Source organism: Zootermopsis nevadensis, unplaced genomic scaffold, assembly GCF_977971745.1.
Source record: "Zootermopsis nevadensis isolate Lab colony 2312 unplaced genomic scaffold, Znev_1.0 Znev_ptg000028l, whole genome shotgun sequence".
Taxonomy (NCBI): domain Eukaryota; kingdom Metazoa; phylum Arthropoda; class Insecta; order Blattodea; family Termopsidae; genus Zootermopsis; species Zootermopsis nevadensis.
Genome location: NW_028259160.1, coordinates 16,436,066 through 16,460,810, shown reverse-complemented (window position 1 = coordinate 16,460,810; position 24,745 = coordinate 16,436,066). Strand labels below are relative to the sequence as shown.

The 24,745-nt window shown below is 40.5% G+C and overlaps 1 protein-coding gene and 1 long non-coding RNA gene across 10 annotated transcripts in view; one reads left to right on the top strand and one right to left on the bottom strand.

Annotated features, from left to right (window-relative positions):
• Nucleotides 1-24,745, top strand: part of LOC110826720 (uncharacterized) — a 72,893-nt gene that overhangs the window by 16,348 nt on the left and 31,800 nt on the right. The gene's annotated exons all lie outside the window — the stretch shown is intronic.
• The window catches only part of LOC110826716 (core-binding factor subunit big brother), a 39,670-nt gene continuing 21,756 nt past the window's right edge, over nucleotides 6,832-24,745 (bottom strand). For 2 of the 5 annotated variants that reach the window (XM_087357790.1, XM_022057615.2), the window contains 4 exons: nucleotides 22,161-22,277; nucleotides 21,522-21,641; nucleotides 12,040-12,123; nucleotides 6,832-7,026 (listed from right to left, as the gene is read on the bottom strand). In XM_087357790.1, coding sequence (XP_087213916.1) covers nucleotides 6,982-7,026; nucleotides 12,040-12,123; nucleotides 21,522-21,641; nucleotides 22,161-22,277 — 366 coding nt within the window. In that variant the 3' untranslated portion in view covers nucleotides 6,832-6,981. Of the gene's footprint in view, nucleotides 7,027-12,039; nucleotides 12,124-20,770; nucleotides 20,866-21,521; nucleotides 21,642-22,160; nucleotides 22,278-24,745 lie in introns of those variants that run through there. The other 3 variants (XR_015537553.1, XM_087357791.1, XM_087357792.1) reach the window with 3 other exon arrangements.

Here is a 24,745-nt window from a genome sequence, read left to right as displayed (position 1 = left end):
TGCCCGAATTTATAACTTGTGTTGGGCAAGGCCGTGGTCTAGGCAACACGGAGTTTTCCTCCGTGGCATCCCAACAATTACTCCATTCACACACAGAAGAAGGCAATGGCAAACCACTTCTGGATCATCTGCCAAGAACGTATATGAACAGGTCCCAGTCCGAGAAAAGGATGGAAGGATCCTGTTCATATGGACCTGTCGTCAGACAGAACACTAAATAATAATAATAAAAAAAATGCGAAGTTTGTAGGAAATGGTTCATCATTTATCGCCGTCGAATAGAGAGTTAAATACAGATTTCGTTTGGCCGCCATGTTGTTGATACTGAGTCCATGAGATTAACGTTTTTGTTACCGGGAGGCCGCGAATACCAAACTTTGTTAAAATTTGTCAAGTTGTTAAAGATTTAACGAGGTCACAGTAGCAAAATGTTGAATTCGTAAGACTTTTTTTTTTTGTATTGAGGAAGGAAAATGGACGGATAATTTTTCATAAGCGTATTTTTAATTGACAGTGTCTTTAATTTTTTCTTTCTGAAAACGTCGAAACCGACAAAAAAAACATTCGATTCCGAGAGAAAATGAGACCCTAAAGACATTCTTCCAACAGGCGAACCATAAAATGACGTCATTGGCTGTTTCGACACTCTGGTGAGCAGACCTTGTCACTCGTCAGGCTTACTGAAGATAAAGCCGTTTGTAATCTTAAGCAATGAACGCTGACATGTATCGAAGGAAAAGGCAATTATTATTAGTTTCGAAGGTCAACCAGTAGCTGACGCGGGTTAAGTATTCTCTACGTTAGGTGACGTCTTATTTCCTTTATGTTTCACGTTATTGGAATCTGTCCGTAAGGGACTCATACATTTAGCAAGAAATTCAGACGAGGGCACTTATTTTGGGGTCTGGTAGAGTCTGCGATTACGCGGAAGTGACGAGATCGGTTCCGTCGGCATGAATTTGCTTTCAGTCGCCGTGAAGATATTTCACTTATGATTTCCTTTATAAATTTATTGTTTGTTTTTTTAAAAAGAAATGCGATTTGCCAAAGATAAAACTGCAATACATTGTATTAATATCAAATCTAAAACTTCTTGGCGATGGTGAAGAGTCATTTGAATAAAAATTTCCTTGGATATTATCCATCGTCTAGTAAATATAAAACGTAAAACGACGTTTCGGAGATGGGACTCTATCTCCGGACTAGGGATTAGCTCTATCTAGTGGGCCCAACTGTGTAGGAACCTGAAGACGGAGATAGAGTCCCATCTCCGAAACGTCGTTTCACGTTTTATATTTACTAGACGATGGATAATATCCAAGAAAGGTCCGGAGATAGGGATTAGCTCTATCTAGTGGGCCCAACTGTGTAGGAACCTGAAGACGGAGATAGAGTCCCATCTCCGAAACGTCGTTTTACGTTTTATATTTACTAGACGATGGATAATATCCAAGAAAGGTCCGGAGATAGGGATTAGCCCTATCTAGTGGGCCCAACTGTGTAGGAACCTGAAGACGGAGATAGAGTCCCATCTCCGAAACGTCGTTTTACGTTTTATGTTTTACTAGACGATGGATAATATCCAAGAAAATTTTTATTCAAATGACATTGTGTTAATGTTCGGGAAAAAACTTTAATTCCCGTCAACTTCGACGGGACATTTATTCATTGCTGTCATAACCCGTCTTGTTACAACACAGCGGTGCCTGTGACATGTCACCAAAACATTCTGAGAGCAATGACATATATTATAAACCCCCCCCCCCCCCCAATTCCCTCCTCGTCATTCGTGTAAAGGTGGATTTGTGTTGATCTGTTATTACCTATCTTTGTCACCATGTTTTAACACAAACGCCTTATTCCTTTGCTGGCGTAGAGACGGGTCGAGTATCAGGGTTCGGATTACCTACGGCTTGGTCTCCGGGATAATCTTCCCCGATCCTCCCTGTATCCCGTCACCTCGGTATTACAATTGACCCACGAAACTCAATTAGGTAGGTTCAACAGCGCAGATACTGACTGCAGCTCTGATTTCAGAAACGGATAAACGGCCTAAGACACTTCTGAAACACAAACCTTCAAATTCGCGAACTCTGTATTTTGCAACACGTGGTCCGCGGACTCAAAATGGAGAACATGCCAAAAATCAGAGGTCAAATCCCCCACCAAATCAGCCGGAAATTCTACCTTTAAGGTTTGGAAGGCAGGGAAATGTCCAAAAATACCGCATTAGGGCCTACCCAGTCAAATTGTAGAGTTTTGTTTAATTCAAATTTCTTTAAATATTATGCTGTTCATGTAACTACGATTTGCCAAAGTTTAATTTAAGGTCCATTTAAATGTATGATTTGAATACATGCGTGAACAGAAAAGACTGAAATTAAATCCGGCCTGCAACTTTAAAGCATCTAAATCCCGAAGTTAATACAAAAAGTTAATTAATCATTCAGTCCGTACCGCGAAGAAAACACAGCACTTTACCATTACAAAGACTAACTCGTAAACGGTGTTTAAGCTCTGATTTAATCGAGTTCTGTACGTAAATATCACTAGTAAGCCGAAGCTCGTCTAAATAATATATAAGAATTCAGTCCGTACCGCGAAGAAAACACTACACTTCACCATTACAAAGATCAACTGGTTAACGCTGTTTACGGAAATGATCGCTGTTAATTCTGAAGACATGTCAATACAAAATCCATTAATACACTTTTCTGCGCGTGATGAAGATTTATTTATTTTTGCGTCTGGTAGTACAAACAGGTACCACTTATTTTTCAGGCAGTCTGTTACTTAGTTCCTTCACGCTCGAAGTTAACTTTTCATTTTTTAAAATGAATGGTGCGAGAAGGCTGTTAAAAGAGAACACGTTTCATTGTGAATTTAGTTACTGGTGCCAGCATTGGCAATAGAAACTTGTCAACATTGACAGGAGCCTTTGGAAAGAGAACCTCGATGTTTAAGCCTATTGGTATATAGGATCTGTCTTCTGTACAGAATGGTATTATATCAGACGGTGGGTCAACCAGCTAACCCATAATTTTAGTAAGGGACAAATTGAAATTTGTGTATGCCAGGCTTCGGCTTTGAAACGAAATCTGAGAACGAGATAACACGAGAACATGTTTATAATGCTGTATCATTACCTCGGATTATACGTGACAGCTCGTCACATGGAAAGTGATTGTCTGCAATTATTCTTTATTAAGTAAGTTGGATTCTGCTTTATTATGCACAGAACTGTCCCTGTCGAATTGTTCAAGATATCTCAACTTAAATAAGAATAAATTATTGATTACATGAAGATGAGTCCCCCTTTAGAAGCTGATAGTCACCCAGCTACTGAGTAAATGGAACCTGAAACAGACAGCCGAAAAGGGTGGTCCATCAGATTGGGGATTGGTTGGTGTGCTAACAGCGAGGCTCGTTCTAGGTGTTAACAAAACTTTCACGAAAGATATTTTAAGGCTCCTGTCAGAATAAGGAACTTTTGTATTGCAATTTTGTTCATTTGTGTATAACAGTTGTTCTGAGGGAACGCGTAGCGAAGTTATTGAACGTTTGTCCTCTATAACCTCCATTTGAAACAGAGTCGCATAATAAAATTATCAATGACACTGCAGTGTAGCTCAGTCATTTCCGGTTACTATTGTCAACAGCAGATTTGAACCAGGAGCACTGAAGACAATTAAACACTAAGAACTCTTTTCGGAGACCCCTCGAACCTGGAGGACGTATTTTCCCTCCGTTGTGGACACGCTGATGTGAACGGTACTTGTTTGATGTTTGACGTCGGTTTCACTGTGTACGAAATCAATCAATCGTTGCTTCGTCACGCCCGACTAAAAGAATGTGTGTATACATCACACCGGTGTGTTCAGTCAAGTGTAAGCCATCGCACACCCGAATCTAACGCGAGACCATAAGGGTAACCCCAGACAAGGCAATGAAACATTTCTCTTTGATTTTTCAGAAGCTTCGATACTGCAAAAACGTTTTTGCAGTGTCCCCTTAGATATGGGAAAATACCGAGGGTTTTTTTCCCTTAGTCCCTTCCAACCATGGCTGAACGATGCATTTAATGACGTCACGAATACGTCATCTTGTCCTCAGCCTTCAAGGAAGCCACCCAGAAAGAACGGTGCTTTGTACTTAGTACATAACACATCTGCAGTCTGTAACTCTTGGAATATTTCTTCCCAAAAAGGCAACAATAATATTATTATTATCTGTAACGTATTTACAATTGCAGATTATAAGAAGAAACATTAGGATTCGACAGTATGGCGAACAAGTTAGCGCTACAAAATTACATTTTAGTTTCTCAAGAGTTATTGGAAGAATGCATTGGAAAGGCAGCGATTTGGGCACAAAAACAGATTAAGTAAAATTACATTGTCCTCAAATAAACTGAAATATTTTTATTGTTGCCTATCGTTTTACTTATCAGTAGCCAAGGAAATTCGAACAGAAAACATTGTAACCTAAATGTGTGTTGGGGGGCCTGGTATATTTTAGAATCGTAAAGCCCCGTCTCCCTGTGTGATTAAAAATATTTCCCCGAAATTTAAAACAAATCGTTTAATGTATTCAGAATCTGGCAGAAATTGTCGCTGTGAGCAACTGTTCAGGTCGATTAAGAACGCACTTTGGAAGTTTGTTAGTCTCAACAACGGGATTTAAAACCGGATATATTGAAAGATTACACAATTAAAACTAATGTTTTAAATATCTCGAAAATGACTGATATTTGCCAAATAAAATTCTTTAGCAATACTTTATTAACCTGTTAGGTGTATTTAACAAATCGCCAGGAAGTTTAAATAAATTGCCGTGATTTGTAATTTTTTGAGTCCTCGAGTCGATAAGCAATGGCGAATGTTACCAGAAAGCTTGAAAAAATGTCGAGAAACCGATTATAATGAAATTCTATACGTGCAGTTATTCCGGTAAAATGAAGTTTAATGCTGTCTGTCCGCGTTCCAAAAAAAATCTTGACGAAATAAATTTATGTGGTTTTTCTCACAGACTGAGTTAAAAAGCAGGAGATGAGAGGGGGGGGGGCATTTATCGAGCATGGAGAAGTTATGAGATGATAAAGTTGCGTCATATTGTGATAAATATATATTTGTGTAAATCTTGTCAGTCTAATCACAATAAAATTCCTATTAAATATTAAAATATTACCATAATTAACATTTAAATATTTAAAAATATATTAAATGATATTCTCTATCGAAATGTTCTATTCTAATGTAAATCGAACATTTCGATAGAGAATGTCATTTAATATATTTTAAATATTTAAATGTTAATTATAGTAATATTTTAATATTTAATAGGAATTTTATTGTGATTAGACTGACAAGATTTACACAAATATGGAGAAGTTAATGCTTGCAAAATTTTGATTGGAAATCAGAAGGGATGAGACGACTCCATTGGGAGGATAATAATCTCTATGATTTGTCACTGACTTTAAACAAATGTGTTGATTGTTTAACGTAGACACACGATGAATATGTCTAATTTCAGTGCTTTCTATCTGAAGCAAGCTGTTAGGCACGAAAATCCGCTGAGTCTGTCCGCAATATTTGGCTGCCCGGGTCGTCCATTAATCCCGCTCGAAGGAAACACATTGCCGAGTCTGAAAATAGTTTACGTACTGTCTCTCAGCACGACGTTGACAACCAGGGTCTGCGAACCGATTCGCTATTAACTTTAATGATTTTGCTACTGAGGGACAAGTTTAAATCACAGAGCCGATTTTCGGATGCAAATTATCGTTTCATCGATTCTGTTTGCCCTCCCCAAAATGGATGGCAGCCATATTTCACAGGAGAAACAAAAGAATGTGACATAGGGACCGTTTCAGCCAATCACAAAACATATCTCAGCGCAGGCGCGGAACTGTAAAATCCATAGTACGTACCTACCTACCCACCCTTCAGTGTGGTTGCTATGGTTACCGGACACGCGTGCCTAAGGAACAACAGCCTATACATCATCTCCTTTCTTCCTGTCGACTGAAAATAAAATATCGATCCCTTCAATGAAAGCCCCAGATTTCAATCGGAGTTTTGTTCATCTTAAACATTCTTTTGTCTTGGTATGATAACAGCGTTTTATTGGGAGTGTGTCAGAGAAAAAAAGTTTTCTAAGGCGAATATTTTAAGTACCAAAGGTTAAAATTCGTTGCAGTAGTTTCGGTGACAAAACACAAAGACAGACGGACGGACAGACTAAAAAATGGCTGCGTAATTTTGCAGATTTCCTTTTTTTAACGTCAATCGAAAATTAATTCGTATTTCTCAGGTCAAAATGTTCTTATGCCAATTTCATTTTCAACAACTTGTAAGTAATTTTATCAGTCAAATCACAATAAAATATTATTATTAAATGTTAAAATATTATTACAATTAACATTTAAATATTTAAAATATATTAAAATGATGCTCTCTATCGAATATTTACAATGATGATGCTCTAATGTAAATCGAAATATTCGATAGAGAGCATCATTTTAATATATTTTGAATATTTAAATGTTAATTGTAATAATATTTTAATATTTTAACATTTAATAATAATATTTTATTGTGATTTGACTGATAAAATTGAGCAAGTAAACTTGCAAGTAACAAATTAACGATGTACTTCCATGAAAGTAGATTCCTCGTCGACCAGATGATAGTAATTAATGAAGCATTTACATGCGGATCCAAGATCATTACAGTATTCAAATGTTACAAGTTTAACCCAGTCCATTTCTTGATATCAACATCCACAGAATTTAATCTCTTTGTTTCAGCCTACTAATAAAATATCACGAAGCTGTAAAGATACTTTTATTTATACTTATAGAAGTGTATACACATAAATTACAATCAATCAATGTACAGAACGATGTAACGAAACGAATGGATTGGTCTACCATATTACAGGGAGAACAGAAATATAATATTAAAACACAAATTCTTGTTAGTTGTGATGTCCGTGACTTAGGTCGCTCTTCTTCCGTGGTGCCTGAAATAAGACACAAGTAAATATTTTATAAAACTCAACTCTTTATAGGGAGTAATTAACTACAAGAAGTGTACAACCCCGCGGCTTAAAGGAACTGGGATTTAGGGAAAATTTTGGTGAGAATGTTTCGGGAATTTCTCGTAAGTCTGTGGGCACGTAGCGGTACTACAGTGTCAACCAAAAATTTAAGACCACCATGCTATTTTAGTAAGTCTTCCACACGTCTCAAACTTTTGGTTGAAAGTTTCCCATTTTTGAGTTAAATTGTGGCACATTTCTCATGTTTTTTTTACAAAGTTCCAAAACTAATGAATGTGATGAACAATCATAGGACAACTGTTTTGTAGACATCAATTTTATTTGTAAAAGTTCCTCACATCACAATGAACTAAAATACCAAAAGTTATTAAAATATTCCTTATAGTTTAATGGCCAGGTGTATTCGAAAATTAAAATATTTTGGAATTTTCCTATACTTTGAAATGTTGAAAATATTCATAACTTCTGAATGGTAAGACATATTTTCCTCATCTTTTTTGTAAATGATAGCTGTAAATGAACTTAATTACTAGTGCAAAAATGGGAAACTTTCAACCAAAATTTTGAGACCTGTGAAAGGTTTACTAAAATAGCATGGTGGTCTTAAATTTTTGGTTGCCACTGTAGAACACGTGTCGATGTTGGTACTGTGGGATATGAAGCCGAATGCCGACGTTTCAGAGGAACATACGGCCTCCTCACGATAGACAGCCTATCATAACCGCATCTGATGACGTCACAAATCCGTCATCGTGTGTTGTCAGATTAAAATATACAAAACAGTAAATTTACCTTTTATTTTGTATGGGTGTGAAATTTGGACATTATTTTAAGTGAAGAACATAGATTGATGGTGAAGATGGCTGTCAACTGGGCTCGATTCATGGTTTTGTTTTATGTCCACGTTCTGACGAGTCAAGCAAAGCGAACCACTAACTAAGTTGTGTTTAATTGTCGTATTAGTTGTTGAATAATATTTTACAAAAAAAGAAGCTTTCTCTTTGCCACAAAATCCGACCATTGTATACAATGGGATCGCGTTTTTCTCCACGGGAGTAAAGCCGTCGGGTGACCAAGTGGAATGGAGGTACAGCTCCACGAATTCTTAACTTCGGAAACTGATGGCAACGCTTGGTCGGTCAGCTTTAGGCCACGGATGACTCCGGGGAAAGCCGCCCGGTAGCCATCGGGGTTGTCGCGAGGGCGAAATCGCTGCACTGTCGGGAATTAGCAGTAAAATTACGTCCAGTCCTCGGAAAATTGTTGATTTGTGATCTGCGTCTGCCACTCCACGAAGACGAGAGCGCCCGAAAGAAAATTAGACCCGTCTGCAGGTAGAAAATTAGTGCTGAAAATAATTAAGTCGGTGAAGTCGGATCCGATTAAAGAACAAAGGAATTTCACAGCCGACTAAAATCTTTCATCTTCTGCAATTGGAAGATATCTGCAGGGCAGTTTCTTTGGTCATTAACGGTACTATATCTTTCTTTCAACTGTCCACATCTCAGTCTTTTGCCGTCTGCAGGGAGAGAAAATGTCAGAGCCTTTGTACAAACTTGAAGGGGAGTCTGACGTAATAAATCAAGCTCTGCTCCTAACCTCCTTTTACACCTTAATCAGTTGCATGCACGGACGTGGCTCCATCCAGAGGGGTTTGGCTTAATCACCTCAGAGCATTTGTCCTCTCGAACGGAACACGAGACCCCCAAAACTTCCTTTTGGAATCACCAACATTTGTAGCCGGAGTAGTTAGGCCGATTTTGGCGTGTTAGTTCTGAAACTGTTTTCTTTTAGGTCTGTCCTGTTCTTAATGGCTTTCGCCAGGTGCACTCACTTTAACAAACAAAGTTCTGCAGACTCAATCATGGCGGTACAATCACATTTGGTGTGTTTTGGGGCGTGAATTCCACTACATAATTGCAAGACACCGAGTTTCATGGCGGTTGAAAGCCTGCTCATTAAATCTGCAGCATAAGAAATAGTTTACCAACAATCTATCTTATAACGCACGTCATTTTAATTCCTTCAAAAGTTGGCAGTTGATGAACTAAGTCATTCCCGCCTTTTATATAAAAGCAAATGTCAACTGTCGTGTTCACAAGAATGCGACATCGGTCCCTCTCCAGCGACTAATAAATCAATTCTGCACCGTGTCCCCTTGAGATTCATTTTAATATTATCCTGACACGTGCCTGGGTCTAATGAGTGGTCTCTTATATTCACGATTGCAACGAGAATTTCGTCGTCATACTAGACGGATAATTTAAGCGTACTAAAGTTTTAACAGAATGTTCATATTAAATGGGCACTGTAATCCACGCCACATGTTCAACAATACTTCTGAGTCTGTCAAGAATGTAAAACGATCAAAACAGGTGGAAGATTTAAAAAAAACGCTAATGTAAGAAGTGTCTGTACGTAAACTTTGCTGTCCATTGTCACAATCCAATTATTTTAGAGCTACAGCGTAAGTTTTTTAGCAAACGACCGCGTTGGGACAACAATAATGTGATTACAAAGCGTGTTAATGAAAGGCATTTCACAGCCGGCCATAATTATTCTCTGTGTTGCAAATAAGCATATGAAAGGCGACTGGCATGGCTAACAGAATGTAATTTGTCATTTGAATTCATTTTTACGACTCTGAATATTTGCCCAGCGTTTTGGGGGGTGAGGGGACAAGAGATCCGATCTGTGACAGAGCCCCGTAATAATTAACTATGGACTGGACCCTTTGAGGCACGATTAGCATACGCCACTGATCGATTTTTTTTTAAATCAGAGCAAGTGAGATTTTAAATTAGGTAAAACTGTACACTGCTGATAAAAGCTCATTTATGCTGAGATGCGAGCACACAGTTTTCCTGGGTTTCAAATTACCCATTGAATAGGGAATTACGATGCTGTAAAAATAATTTTGAAAAATGTACACGAAGGCTACAAAGTTTGGTTTCGAAGTGATAACGCGGGTTGTGAGAAATAACAAAGAATATAAGACAGCTGGCCTGCTGAACATGGATCATCTTTTGAGATAAAGATTACGAGATGAAAGAAGTCAACAGACTGCAAACTACAGCCAAGAGGAAGAAGAGACATGGCTAGACGTAGTAGTAGAAGACAGTTATACTGGACCGGACTTTGAAGAGTTTAATTCTTCCGAAAGAACAAATATAATAAGAAGGAAACGTATGTCAAATCTAAAAGCTCGTGACGTTGGTGAGTAGGTACCTGAAGACGGAGATAGAGCCCCATCTCCGAAACGTCGTTTTATATTTTTTAATTTATTAGGCGATGGAAAATGTCCAAGGAAATTTTTATTCAAAGAAGGAAAAGTTTTCGAAAAACAATGAGAAATTAAAGCAGAATTAGGAAGACGCCGGCTGTGAGCAGGGAACGACGGTCACCCGGGATGAGAGACCGCCATCCCGTGAGCAGATGCTGACGGATTCCCGGTACCGTCAGCCGAGCGGTTCCCATAGCAGCACGCGCTCCGGGGATTAAACGTCAAGACGAGTGCTTGCTGGACGTCATGTGTGGGAGGCAGATCAGACGGTCCACAGGACAAACTTCACATACGCCCGATTAGGACCCGAAGCTGTAGGTATCCTTAATTCCATTTGTTGGCGCCCGGAATAAAAGCAGTGGTGTGTCTGGGATTTGTTTCATGGGATCAAACAGGATGTCGGAAAACAATGCTGCTGCGATATCCCGACAAAATCCTTTCCTGGTGGCAGTCCGGTCCATGGAAAAGCGAATGACTCCATCGTAATACGCATCCAGTGCAAATCCTCACTCTTAAAGATTAATTTTTATAGCCTCCCCCCCCCCCCCACGGTCAAACTATTTGTCACCAACTGGCGTCTTCCTTTTAAGTTTTCCGTCTAAAATTCTGTAAGCATTTTCATCTCCCCCTATTCATGCTAAACGTCTATCTCATCTACCTCAGTTTTATCGCCGTAATAATATTAGATGAGAATTACAAATTATTAAGTTCTTCGTGATGAAATTTTTCCCAGTGCCTTGTTTTCTGCACAGCGTATAAGGTCACGTGGGCCATTTTAAGGGTATTAAATGCGAACTACAAATTACGCTGATAATTGGCCGCTGGGTCGAAGGCATCAGTCTCTGCAGTCGAAAATCGAAATCGTGGGTTATGATCCCATAATATCTGCCTTTGTTGTTGTTGTTGTTGTGTCCTGATTAAGTATGGGCCCTGTGACAGGGTGAGGTACCTTTAAGGATTCTGTAATGTCTTAAATAATTTATAGTTTCAAATTTTAATTTGAATAGAACAGAAGAGCGGAATATGTAAACACTGAAGAGTAATCAGTTCATTTTAAAAATCCCAGAATCAACGGCAGCCCCCAGTAACAGGGCTTCGCCTCGTACCTCGCAATACGTTCGCTGTGTGTGCCCTACAGATCAAAGAATGAGTCACTTCTACCGCGAGAATTTCGTCAGTTGTAGCAAACACTTGAACCAAATAAATCCCACACGACGCATTGCAAGGGATGAAAGACCAATTCTTATTTTTACGATGACTGTGTTCGTACAAGGGATTTGTCTGTTTGTTAAGGTAATGCTTTCAAAATTTTCGCTGCGATTACTCGTAAACGTTAAAACTATAGGCTTGATACGAAGCCATGAGAAACTAACAGCGTGTCTGGGTTCAGTCCTGAGAAAATCTTTAGAGTGGATCTGCGACACAGTCTGTAAAATAGACATTTTCCAGATATAGACGTTCATTTATTTCAAATATGAATCTACTAATCACGTAAGAAAATCGATAGAGTGAGGTCTATGTATGATCACTCCGCGTGCTATTTTATTAAAAATTATTGAGGGGGGGGGGGGGGGTGACTGGCAAGGAATTTAACCTCTGCAGTGGCAAGGCTACTGGCTGGAAGTCCGGGGTCCGAATCCCGGTGTTAGGTTAGGAGTGTGTGTTGCGGGGTGTAACATACTGAGTCCTACTTGCAGTGAAAGGCCGACGCGCTGCGGTCCTCCGTGGCACCTCGCCGTCACTGGGTGATGCTGGAGGCTGCTGGACATCCGCAACTGAAACACAAAACACGTGCTCAGTATTTGCTGACCTTAATCCGCCTTTGTCCTCCCGAGGTTTCTGGAAAACGAGGCGAAGTTGAAGAGGAGGGAACTCCGATGCCTCGTATTTCCAATGTATCCCATCATGTTTGTCGTTTACTGTCCAAAATGCGCGGAATTAAACATAATTTATCACAAGTATTCGAGGATTAAGATTGGATTCATCTGGCTGAGGACAGGCTCTTGCGAAAACGGTTATGAACCTTCGGATTCCAAGAAATGCACTGGATTTACGGAAGATTGCTGTCTTCTGGATTGTAGCGCCGTGTAGTCTGATAGAAGTTTACCGATGTGTTAGAGGTCCTTGCTGCCTTCATCATCAGGGCGATGATCAATACATCTGAAGAGTCGGTAAACTTCTATCAGACTACACGGCGCTACAACCCAGAAGGCGGCCTTCTTTGGACTCACCCCCGTGAAAACTTCAAATCGGACAAGGTATTTACCGACTATCAACTTCTCAAGGACTAATACTCCATAGAGTTGGTCACTTTTGGTACGTAGTTAATTAGAAACGTAAGTAAAACATTTTTTATTCCAATGTTAATACAACACCAAAAAGACGAAAAGTAAAATCTCGTAACCCTTTAAAGCCCAGTGGTTTCTATGTGCAGCAGCGACCAATAACTCTGCGTTATATATTCATGGTATTCATTTGATTCACAGAGTACACAAGGATTATTTCTTTAAACAGCGTTAACCACCTGATCGTTGTAATGGTGCAATATTTTCATATGGATTAGAGAGGTGGAATTTTCGATTCAATATTTCAGTCCGGCAAATGGTTCTTGTGCTAGCTGAATGTCCCTAGCTGTGCTGCCGCCCTGTAATTTGGTGGGCGGGCGAGATACGTGCCCGGGAGATGTCGCCCCTGCTGGTGTGATATTGATCGCTCGCGTCCCTCCTGTTGAAACATGGCATTTACAAGCTCTACAGATTCTTAAGCAGGGCAAAGCCAGTAACATTTCCTTCCACCTGTCATAATTCCCCATTTTATATTTTGTTTGTTCTTAGTAATTTGTAATTAAAATCTGTAAACGTGTTGTCTCTAATACAATTTCATACGGACAATAATTTACGTATAGGCTCAATGTATATTAACATTTATAACATGTATTTTAATAGCTAACCTTTTTAAGACAACGCTCGTCTAAGTTATATTTAAAAAATTCAGTCCGTACCGCAAAGAAAGCAACACTTCACACTTGTTTTTGTGTAGGGACGTGTCCGAGAAACGTGAACAGATTTATATTAAATTTCGTACCGGGAGTCCTCATTACAATCCGTGTGATCAGATGTTTGTTCATTTACTGTCGAAGGCCTGGAAAATGAACCTGGATTTTGACACACGTCGTCCAGAATTGGTAAATATGAACTTGTAAAGGCTGTGAGACCACTTCTTGTATTGAGATACGTAATATTTGGCGAGAGTTAGTTTTATTAAAACCACAGCGTGACGCTCAAATATACCTATAACATCGTATTTATGGAAGAGGATTATTTAATTATGAATTTACCAATTACCCGAATTAAATTCTTCCGAAACTTCGACCATAATATAGTCCTGATGGACTACAAGTAGCGTGTAGCAATCTCCAGTGAGCCAGCTAAAGACCTTTATGTGACCCAAATGTATATTTACCCAACAGAATAAGCCCATAATATTACCTATAGAACCTTCAAACAAGAAAACATTAGATAGAATGCCCCTTTGTGCCAAATTCCTTTTAATACCATAATCTCTATAGAATCCCCGCCAGGGATTTCACGACCAAAATGTAACGTTAAAAAACACTATAATGAAAGTGGATGAGTTCAATACATTACCATGTTTAAAAAGATAAGAGCCCCTGGTATTTGGATACCTGCACTGTTGCGTCGTGGGATTACCTTTCACAGGTTCAATAGGATTACCCCCCCACACCACCTCCCACACCGAAAGAGACGTTGCAGTCGGTGGACTGATACATCTGTGACACACGAGTAGGCTGAGCGGTCCTTGACAAGCTGATAGTCACTCATCTTGTCTGTAAGTTCCGCGGAAACGTAAGAAGGCTCATTACTTTGTTTACAATAACCCGCCATCTTTAATTTCATCGCATTAATGATTTTTGGCTTAATGGCACTATAACCGAGGTGCTTGTAGGTCTAATATTTCTGAATTCCCAAAATTAATTACGTTAAGGGCGCGTGTTTTAACCCTATGAAACAAAAAAGCTCGTCTGAATAATATTTAAGGATTCAGTCCGTACCGCGAAGAAAACACCACACTTTACCATTACAGAAAATCAGCTGGTTAGTGTTATTTAAGGAATTAATCGCTGTTAGCACTGAGAATTATACGAAGCCCGCAAATATATAATTGAGAGTTAATAATTGTACGTATAAATACCACCGGTCATAAAAGGATTAGTATAATTTTTTTTTAAAATTTTTCAATCCCAGAACTGTAGTACAGACAAGTAACAGAGAGGAACGTCTTCAAGATGTCTGTCTGTCTAGTCCTGGCATAAGAGGGTCTGTGTCACAGTCATTGTCCTATATAGGGGCCGCTTCCTATAAATGTCACCAGATCGCTAGCATTTGATGCGTGTGAGTTGAAAATCGGGGGGGGGGGGGGCGCCCTTGTTACAAGAGGTTCCATTTCCATTATGAACGGCTGGCTGGCTGGTAACTAAGGTCCCTTCCTTACACCTCACACATAGCCAAAGGCATTTTATCCGTGTCTTTGTAGTCTCTTCTAATTCCGATCACATGATTGCAGCGAGAGGCTCCATGTGTGTGTGTCATGCCGGCTCAAAGCGGCGTTTTTAAGTTTCACAAAGACATTTCAAAGAAAAGTAGAAATACGCTTATAAGTAGCAAATTTGTTTCTTAGTTGTAACTGGAGATTTGTGAGTTTTAAGGAATTCTGAAATTTAGCCTCGCTCTCAGTTAACCCCCAGTTTCAAAACGCGTAGCTCTTTTTCGGGGATAGATACTGCAAGATGCCATCTTCAGGGTGAATTTTTAGGGGGTGGGCGTTTTTGTAAACCTAAACTAGGGCAGACAGTGGGATTTTATGGTAATGATTGGTGGAGCTGAAGATCGGACTTCTTCACACTCGCCCTGAAGATGGCAACGTTGGATAATCATCATTACCCGCGGCCTATCCCTGAAAGCTTAAATTACGCGCTGAACTCCACCCGCGAAGAAATAATGACAAGAAACATTCTTTAAAAAACGTCGTTTTGGGTAATTGGTCGTACAGACGTGCATAACTTCAGTCTCCTTGCTTGACAGGTAGTTAACTTGGTATACCTCACCCCACACGTTTTACCATGACACAGTTATACACATTTATATACACAGACCTAAACTAACAGTCTAGCAAGCGAAGTTATACAAAAATAATTTAATTGTCCTTACAAAGACGAGGTAATTATACATATAATTATTTTCAAAGTAACAGGGTAATGGATTTATAACTTCAACCAGAAATGAGAAAAAGGGCATTTTGCCTCCGAAATAAGCTGTAATTAGGCTCACATCCCCCCCTCCAGCGTCCGCCGTAATAATTTCTTAATACTAGTTTCAAAACGTCTATTTAAGCCCCGCGTATCGTAAGCTTCATTATTCATGGCGAGCACTTTAACAAGACGCAATCTACAACCTCCGGGGTGGGGTATGCAAAGTACAGAGCGTGACCGAGCAAGTTGTAAAGCAGATTTTAAAAACATTCAATTCGTCAGCTGCGTGATGTCAGGTGCTTACTCAATATTTCATCCATCCCTTAGTAATAAAAAACATCCTCAAACAGGGAAGGGAATTTCATTACGGAGTCAGTGGGCCCTATCCGCTTATGTTGAGCTTACCCTCTGGCCTATGGATGGGGGTTCAATGAGATTTGTTATCGAGGGAGGAAGGAAGGGTTGATCCCTTCTATGGACCATATTAACAGACCCTTCCTCGTGTGTATGTCTCATTTGCATGACGTCTTTAGAAACAAACGTCCCTGAGTAATAATTTGCATTCCTGTTTCGTATTCTGGACTGCAAGGTTCGTGTGTCGGCCCATCGAACGGACATTATTACTTAGCGATTCTGTAGGTTTCCTCAGTCACTCCAGGCAAATGGTTCGATTGTGTCTCATTACGGACCACACACATTTCTTCAATAAAATAGCTACACCTGTGAAGAAGAGTTGTTAAAGAATCAACCAAGAATCGATCCGTCATTCTCAGAAGTCTTAAGTAGCTGTCGCGGGCAAGTGGTTAGTACTCCTGCTTCGTATTTAGGAGGACCCTGCCCGGAGACTGGTTGTCTTCGCAGTGTAATTTTTGGTCTCTCGGAACAAGTGTTAACACGACAGCTTGAAATAACATCATCCATTTTGTTAATTCACGAGAATGTCTTTTGACGTCAAAAAAGTTGTGCTTCGTTGAATAGCTCATGAATGAGCAGAGACTTTGTGTGGTTCAGTGTCAGAGTCGGCTAATTTCACAAAAAGACAGCGGATTGTAGGCACTAATAAGGGCCGATTTCTCACCTACGGTACGATGAATCCATCCGCACAGTAATGAACGTCAGAACTCTTTCTGACGCTTTCCGCCATTAAAATTTTAAAGAATGAAACGTATTTCACTTTAATCTGTGTTTTTCTTCGTAGTGTTGTTTTTATCCATACAAAACAGCAGGTAGTAACTTAGGGTATAAATTTTTGATGCCATGTAACATTTCGTAAGATTTTTTTTATCTATACGCTGAGATTACCGACCGAATGCCAAAGCTGAAGGACCGCCCCCTCTCGGCTGTCCGCGTATTCATACATTGGCATTATTGCTCCTTGTATGAAGCCTGATGAATCGCGTAATTCACCCAAATTATCCCGTCTTCTACTTTAACGTTTGTTCAAATAAATAAATACGTACTTGAGTACATAATTTAATAACGCGATTAACAACACGTGTTTTGGAAACAGGGGTGCATGTTAGTCTTGAACAATTTTGAATGGCTACTTTAGATCCGGATTTATGAGCAGAATTCGGTGACCTGACTGTTGCCGTGCCCAAAAGCTCCTGGGGTCGTCAGACAAAGGTCCCTCCCCCGCCACGGGGGGCCATTTCTCGGCCCGCTGCGCTGACACAATAGGTGCCCCGTGACGTCTGCTCGGAGGATGGAGATGTCAACTGGAAGCTGTTGTTGTTATATGTCACAATCCATAGAAGGACAGAACCCACTCCAGTTCACAGCACGGCTAGACAGGAAGTGAATTACGCTCTTAAGAACGACCATACAGCAAAGGTGTTGAAGTCGAAATACCTTTATTCTCTCTACTTAGAATAGTATCACTGTCTCATTTTAATATATTTCACCTCGGTTGACGTCTCTGCCTTGGAAAGGCATTGTACTTGTGTTGGATCCAGTTCCGTATCGGAGGAGGGATGCTTTTGAAAAGTCTGTCATCAAAAGCTCCATTTTATTGCGTGAGCTTTGTCAGTTTGGTGACTGAGTAAGACCCCGAACGACAGAGTTCCGATTCCGGAGAGACAGGGATAGAACCTCGTATGTCTACACGAAGGGAACTTCTAAGGCGCACCAGGTCCCCTGCTCAGGGATTAACCGGAGGACGAGATGGGATTAAAATGGCAACATATCCTCTCGCCCTGACCGAATCCCGAGATCAAAACTGCGCAATTATATAAATTAAGAAAAGAATAACTCAGATTAATACAAGAAATTCGAACATGTCCTGGTTAAAATTCCGGTATGATAATATTAAAACGGATCTTAGGGAATTTGGGTTGGAGGGTGTGGATTGGATTTGCCTGGCTCAGGGACCGGTGACGGGCTGTTGTTAACACGGGGAATTTCTTGAGTAGCCGAGCGACTGTCAGCTTTTCAAGAACACAAATCCATGGATTTGGTTACCATCCATTATATGTTATCTCAACGTGACTTGTAGCATTGGCAGCTTCCATTTTGCTATTGCCCACTCAAGAAATTTTTATGCCGACATAAATGTTGGTACCTTCAACGCCAAATTTTGCCCGATAGGAAGATTTCTTGAAATGTTTTCCCGGGCGCAGAATTTTTAGCGTTTTAGTCGCGGCCTGCAATCAACTTGGAATCTCTGACGTAATCAAACGCATTCATTCGGCCCATGAACTTAACTTTTTTAAAATTATAATTAGTTATAGAATTTGAGACTTACGCGGCGAGTACAATCAGTAAAATCTTCTCGGGCAATCCGCCGTAGTAAACCGACGTTTCAGGAAACCATAATTAGTTACCCAGTCAGTGAGTTAACAGGAATGAATACGTTTCGGAGTCTAGCCGAAGCGTAGAAAATCCCGTTCTTATCCGGATTTTGACAAGTTTTAGAAATGCGGAATTAGCAGGATGATACGAAACGAATCACGAGACGTGTAGTTTCGCATTAGCCATTTGCAAGCCAATTATGTTGCTTTGTGTATGTACATCGCTAGAAGAACTCTCTTCTTGTCATAACGTCAGCCCAATTACGTAAACATCCTTTTAAAGTGGGGGTTTCTGCGTTGAAGTATCTGCGTGCATTCGAATCCACGGTTCGGTGCTTTGCGTAAGTGTTCTTATAAGTGTACTCCATTACAGTCGACGGCTGAGAGAAACATCCTCACACAGTTTTATAACAAAAGATTTCCCCTGCCATAATGATATTCAATTTGACCCCTAGGAGCTATGCCTAAAGCGCAGGTTTGCCGACCGGTCAAGTATTGAATACCGAAGAAACACGGGAGTGACAGTTGAATGGAATATCAGCATTGTATGCTGATTCCTGGATCACTTTGCTGTTAGGGAGTCCTGAGTTAAGAGGCTGTTTAGAGCCAAACAGGGAAAAAAAGACCCCGCTTTGCTTTGTTTCCTTGTTCAGCTGATGGATGGTTTGGATTCTTTTTATCGTTGTAGTTAGTTGGTAGCATCTAAGCCTCGAGCTATCCGAAACCTCATAATGTGGTGTACAGCCAGGTTTCAATTCAGGTGCTACCACGACAAACAGAAATGCGGAATCATATATTCAGAACGACGGTTGAATGGCAGGGGTGGAAAATTTGTAGGGCAGACACGCAGCTGGACAGAAGCGATCGTAGGATTTTAGTTAAATATTAATTCCGAAATACATTAATAAATTCTGTCCAAGTAGGAATTTCACGGTATGCTACTCATCGCCCTGATGATGGAGGCAGGAAGGACCTCCGAAACGTAGGCAAACTTCTACCAGACTACACGGTGAGACAACCCAGAAGACGGTCATCTTCGAAACAGCTGTTATTTCCCAAAAAAGCATTAAACGAATGAACGTTGTCATGGAGACGCTTCGTGATTTTTCTCAGGTTAGAACAGACTTTTAAAAAAATTTCATAGTTTAGCTTGTGATTTAAAGACTTCAATGTGAACGATGCACAATGGATTCAATGGAGACCGGAGGTAAAGGAGGCCGTGCCGTGAATCTAACATTTCGCCTTCATCTAGTGCAGGGGTGGCCAACCCAAATGATTTTTCGGGCCACTTTGGAAATGCATCATAACTCCGTGGGCCACATATAAAATTATATATCCCCATATTAGATTTAGATACACTATAGACATTTTTTTGGAGTGAAAAATTGAAACATAATGAGTTATTATTATTGTGTTTACCATTATTCTTACATGTAAACATAGATAATATAATAATAATGATACTAAGCGTACATTGTAAAGAAATATATAGCACTAACTCATGAATAAAACAGGCAATATCTGTCATATATTAGCAAGAATATTATTTTAAAATCAAAGTTAATTTTTTCTCATAATTTCGACAGATAATTTTTGAATATATGGATGCACAAATAATGTATTTTTTTAATACATTGGTTTTCACTACTTTGGCCATTATAAAATAAATATACTTTGTAAAAGTGTGATGAATCTCGCGGGCCGGAAAAATGTTCAAGGCGGGCCACATGCGGCCCGCGGGTTGGCCACCCCTGATCTAGTGCCATCCTCACGGCGTGCTGTTTAATTAAGCAAAGCTACAACTTTGCTGTTATGAAATTCAATTAATATGCAAAAAAAGGCTAACAATGAAGATTTCTGTCTTCTGGGTTATTGCGCTGTGTAGTCTGGTCGATGTTAACCAACGTTTCAGAGGTCATACTGCCTCCGTCATCGCCCTGATGACGGAGGCAGTATGACCTCTGAAACGTTGGTTAACATCGACCAGACTACACGGCGCAACAACCCAGAAGACAGAAATCTTCATACTCACCGCTGTGAGAACCTCAAGTCTTACAAGGCTAACAATATTTGTTGTGCAACGCAAGTCTCCTTCATTTATCTATTTAACGATGCTTTCAGTAACTCAGACTTCGAATGACGGTAATTATGAATTATGCGAAAGGATGTGAAAGGAAGTGGTCATGGCTTAATTTAAGTTACTGTAGCTACATTTATCTGGAACTGCGGAAAATCACGAGAAACCTTACAAGGACATCCGGTCTCAGGGGTGAGATTTGAAAGCGAATACAAAGTAAAACGCTTAATAACTCGACCGAAACGAAATGAAACAATTTTCGATTAAACAGTTAACCCCAAACTGACCTATGTCGGTGTCACGTGTGGCGTTGGTTGATCCAGGGAAGGAACAGCGCTGCACCCTGAGTTATGTTGCTGGAGGCTTCTTTACACTTCTGAAACTGTTCGTGGAACACAATCTCAGATTATGTACTTACAGTGGGACTGTGCCTAATCCCCACCCCTTCTTTGTGAGTCTTCTGTGCCTCCAGGCTCCAGATTCTATTTCAAAAGAAAGAGAAATGATCTTCATGGCCCCTCTGACGCCTACACTGAATAGCACCTCGCCCCACGGCGCCCCATTCAACCCGGCTTGTTTAAATTTTCCATAAGGTCCAATTTCGCTAATTGACGCCATAGCAAATGAACTTTAGGCATAAACCCACCCACAGAGTGGAGAATCCGTAATGATTAACAGCGTACGACAACTCTCTTTTGTTTCTTTGTTCTGATAATAGGACTAGTTTAAATGTTTAACGCCAGGGGCTGTATAGACGTGTTGTTTCATAAACAAAAGTTCAAACATAGGGGGTCACGCCCGGAGGGAGGTCTCCTCCCCCAACAAGCAGCTCCTAGGTGGTCAATAGACATCAATACTTCGAGTAATAGTAGTGAAGACCCCGAGTAATGCCGTTTGGAACAGACGGGGATTATTTCAAAAGCGAAATATGTCTGTCTGCTGTGTTACTGCAACTCTATCTCTGCGCGACCAATGTTCATCGAACCGCCTTCATATTTGAATCCTAGTATAGATGTCTGACTGTCGTCAGCTTCTCACCTCCAGATCGGGATCTGTTGGACGCTCCTGATGCTGGCGATATGCTCTCTGCTTCTCCTCGAAATCTCGTAATCTCTGGTTATAGCGTTCAATCTGGTCTCTCAGCATGGAATCTTCCATCTGAGACGAGAAAAAAATGTAAGGTATTAGTTTATTATTTATTTATTTAGTGTTCTGTCTGACGACAGGTCCATATGAACAGGATCCTTCCATCCTTTTCTCGGACTGGGACCTGTTCATATACGTTCTTGGCAGATGATCCAGAAGTGGTTTGCCATTGCCTTCTTCTGTGTGTGAATGGAGAAACCGGGGAAGCCCCCGGAGGAAAACTCCATGTTGCCTAGACCACGGCCTTGCCCAACACAAGTTAGTTTAGTGGAAGTTAATTTTAGGATCAGTCTTGGAGAAACTTTGAAACATGAAACAGGGTAATGTTTTATGACGTAAATCTTTACTATGCAAATTAATATTCTCCCAATAGGCACTGAAAGTATGACCTAATGTGGCAAAATAGCTTATAGTGGCCACTGTGAAGCTTCTGTGGGCTTGTAGGTGAAAGTTTTGGCTCAGTAGAAGTAGGAAAAAGACAACAGACAAATAGACTTAACTTCAAAGTATACGGGCTTCTGATCGACGTACCTGCGCTTTGTCCTCGTCGTATTCCAGGCATCCGACGCCGTCCAGACGCTCCAGGTCGATCCACCCGCGCCACCTCACACAAACCCCGTTCATTATGAAATGCGACCTCAGGTGCACCTGGAAAACGGACAGCATTACATCGTTGTGCCTGGGATTCACAGCTCGTACTCATTCTTAACCTCGTCACGCCCTGGCCGAATTTTACCCCCGGGAAAGGACCCCGGTACCTATGGGACAGGAGACAGGGTGTACCCCAGAGCCGGTCTGGACGAGAATCGTACATTCTATAGGCAAACTACAGAAATCCTGATTGTTAAAGTAGTTGGTACATGTAAACACAAGTTTTTTCTAAGCTAGCGATACTGTGTAATACAGAGTTTATAAAAGCGTCGTATGGGAACGTTAATTATGACTAATGAGGTAAAAGGAAGCTTTCGTGGGCTGTCTTGAGATGAACCAAACATTCCAGCACGTGAGTTGAATGACCGGGAAAAATCACGGAAAACCGTGTGTCGTCTTAGCCTGTCTTCCCGCGTAGACTCGAACCCGCGATCTTCCAAATACGAAGCAGGTACTAACAATTCAAAAATTGTGTGAGAAAGAAGGCCAGAGCTTGAAGTTCATTGTTCTTCTTTTCTTGAAGTGTTTGCATCGACGCCTTCACTCGCGTTTATAGCGAGGCGCTCAGTAAATCCTTTATTCTTTCTACATATAGACTTTGGTTGGGATTTTAGGTTCTCAGGGCGACGTGTTCGTAGACTGTGGACGCCGTATGGAAGCCACTCAGTCTGCAAGGACAAGATCAGGTAGAACTTTATAGCAGTGTGTCCGTAGCCTCGCCCGAAACCACGATCAATCACTTTACCGCCGACTTAGACCTGTTAATGCGTCCACAGCTTGAGATTTCTAAAGAGCATGAAGGTATTTCTGTCACAGGCCCCTCGACTTTCCCTTCCAACTACAAAAATACCAAACGGCAAACTTTCTCCAATCTTGTAGCCTACATCGTCATGGCAACTGTTTACGGCTTATTTGCGTATCGCCTGTGGCACGTGGAGAAAATGTTCCTGATCTGATTTATGACTCTGACGTAAATCAACTAATGTGGTAACACGCGATTTTTAAAGCACCGATGCCACAACCTAAATCTAATCAAATCTCCTGTTTATGATATGACTGTGACGCCGTGTAGGTAGTTACGGACGTTTCGGAGGAACTATTCGTCTGCATCTTCAACGTAGAAGACAGGTGAAGGCAGGGTTTATAGAGCTTTGTTCAGTTCGATTTCTTACGCAGTCACAAGACCAACTTGGCAAGGATTGGTGGGCAGGCAGGCAGCCTTTCAGACGTGAGAACGGTTGCCCGGAAGATATTTGAACATGAGACATTTTCTGGTGTTTAACATCTCTGTTACGTCTTGATATTTCCACTTCAGTTACTCAATTCACAGAAGTGGTTTCACTCCCTAGCTTTTATATTTTTTGAGGTACAACTTTGGTGCGAAGCGAAAAGGACACGTCACCAGTCAGATAGATGTGTAAATTCTAAAGAATAGGCGATGTTTTTGCACGGATAAAACCGATATGTCATCTGGTTCTAAGACGCATACCACTGTGTGGATTTATCACCATTTTTACGCTCCGAGGGAACTGGGACCCCAGGAATATTGTTCTGCATGCGTATTGTGTTTACCTTAGGTTGACACTTATATTGTTGCTCTATTTACAAAGCCAGATAAATAGGTTTGAAGTCAAGTAAGTGTCTTGTTTACACTAGCCGAAGTTCAAAAGGCTTCGTCAACTAACTCACTGAAGGTGCTGTAACATAGACTACTAAGGATTTCAATTCGAGGGCGTCTTTTTAAAAAGTGAAGTACAGCAAAGGAAGGATTTTAACACACGTATTAATCCGTCATAAGTGAATTGTTTTATCGTGGGTTATCTCAGTGACTTTAGGCGAATGTTAGGCTCTCATTTTTAGTACTAGTTCACAAACCTTCAAAATTCTTACCTATTCATCATTCATAAGCTCCTTTCCATTGCTGTCCATGTTAATATCTACTTTAATAATATCTTTTCGTCTACTCCTTGGTGTCCGTAGTGGTTTCTTGACCAAAATACTTTGTGCATTTCTTGTGTCATCCAGTTTATTCTTCTCGAGTTAATCGCATGAAATGAAAATTATAAGTTACGAAACTCTTAAGTCGTACCTCAAAGAAAACATCACACGCCGATATCAGCTGGTTAACGGTATTTGAGGAAATTATCGTTCATTTTAAAAATCATCACTAATCAAAACCGTCTGCGTATCGTTAACGCGGGTGGTACATATAGTTACCACTTCCTGTCTACAGTCGTTAGAGACATGTATAAGTTTGACGCCCGTGTGAAGCCATCACACGTGCATTACGCTCCGGTTTATGTACTTGGTTTAAAAAAATGGCGCAGGTCATGGGAGGAAATGCAGAAACGAATGCGTGTCTCTGGAAGGCTTGGAAACCCTTCCAGAATCGAGGCACACGACGTGACAAACGAAAACAGAAGTGCGTGAGCTGCATAAACACATGTTACGACTGTCACCAAGCC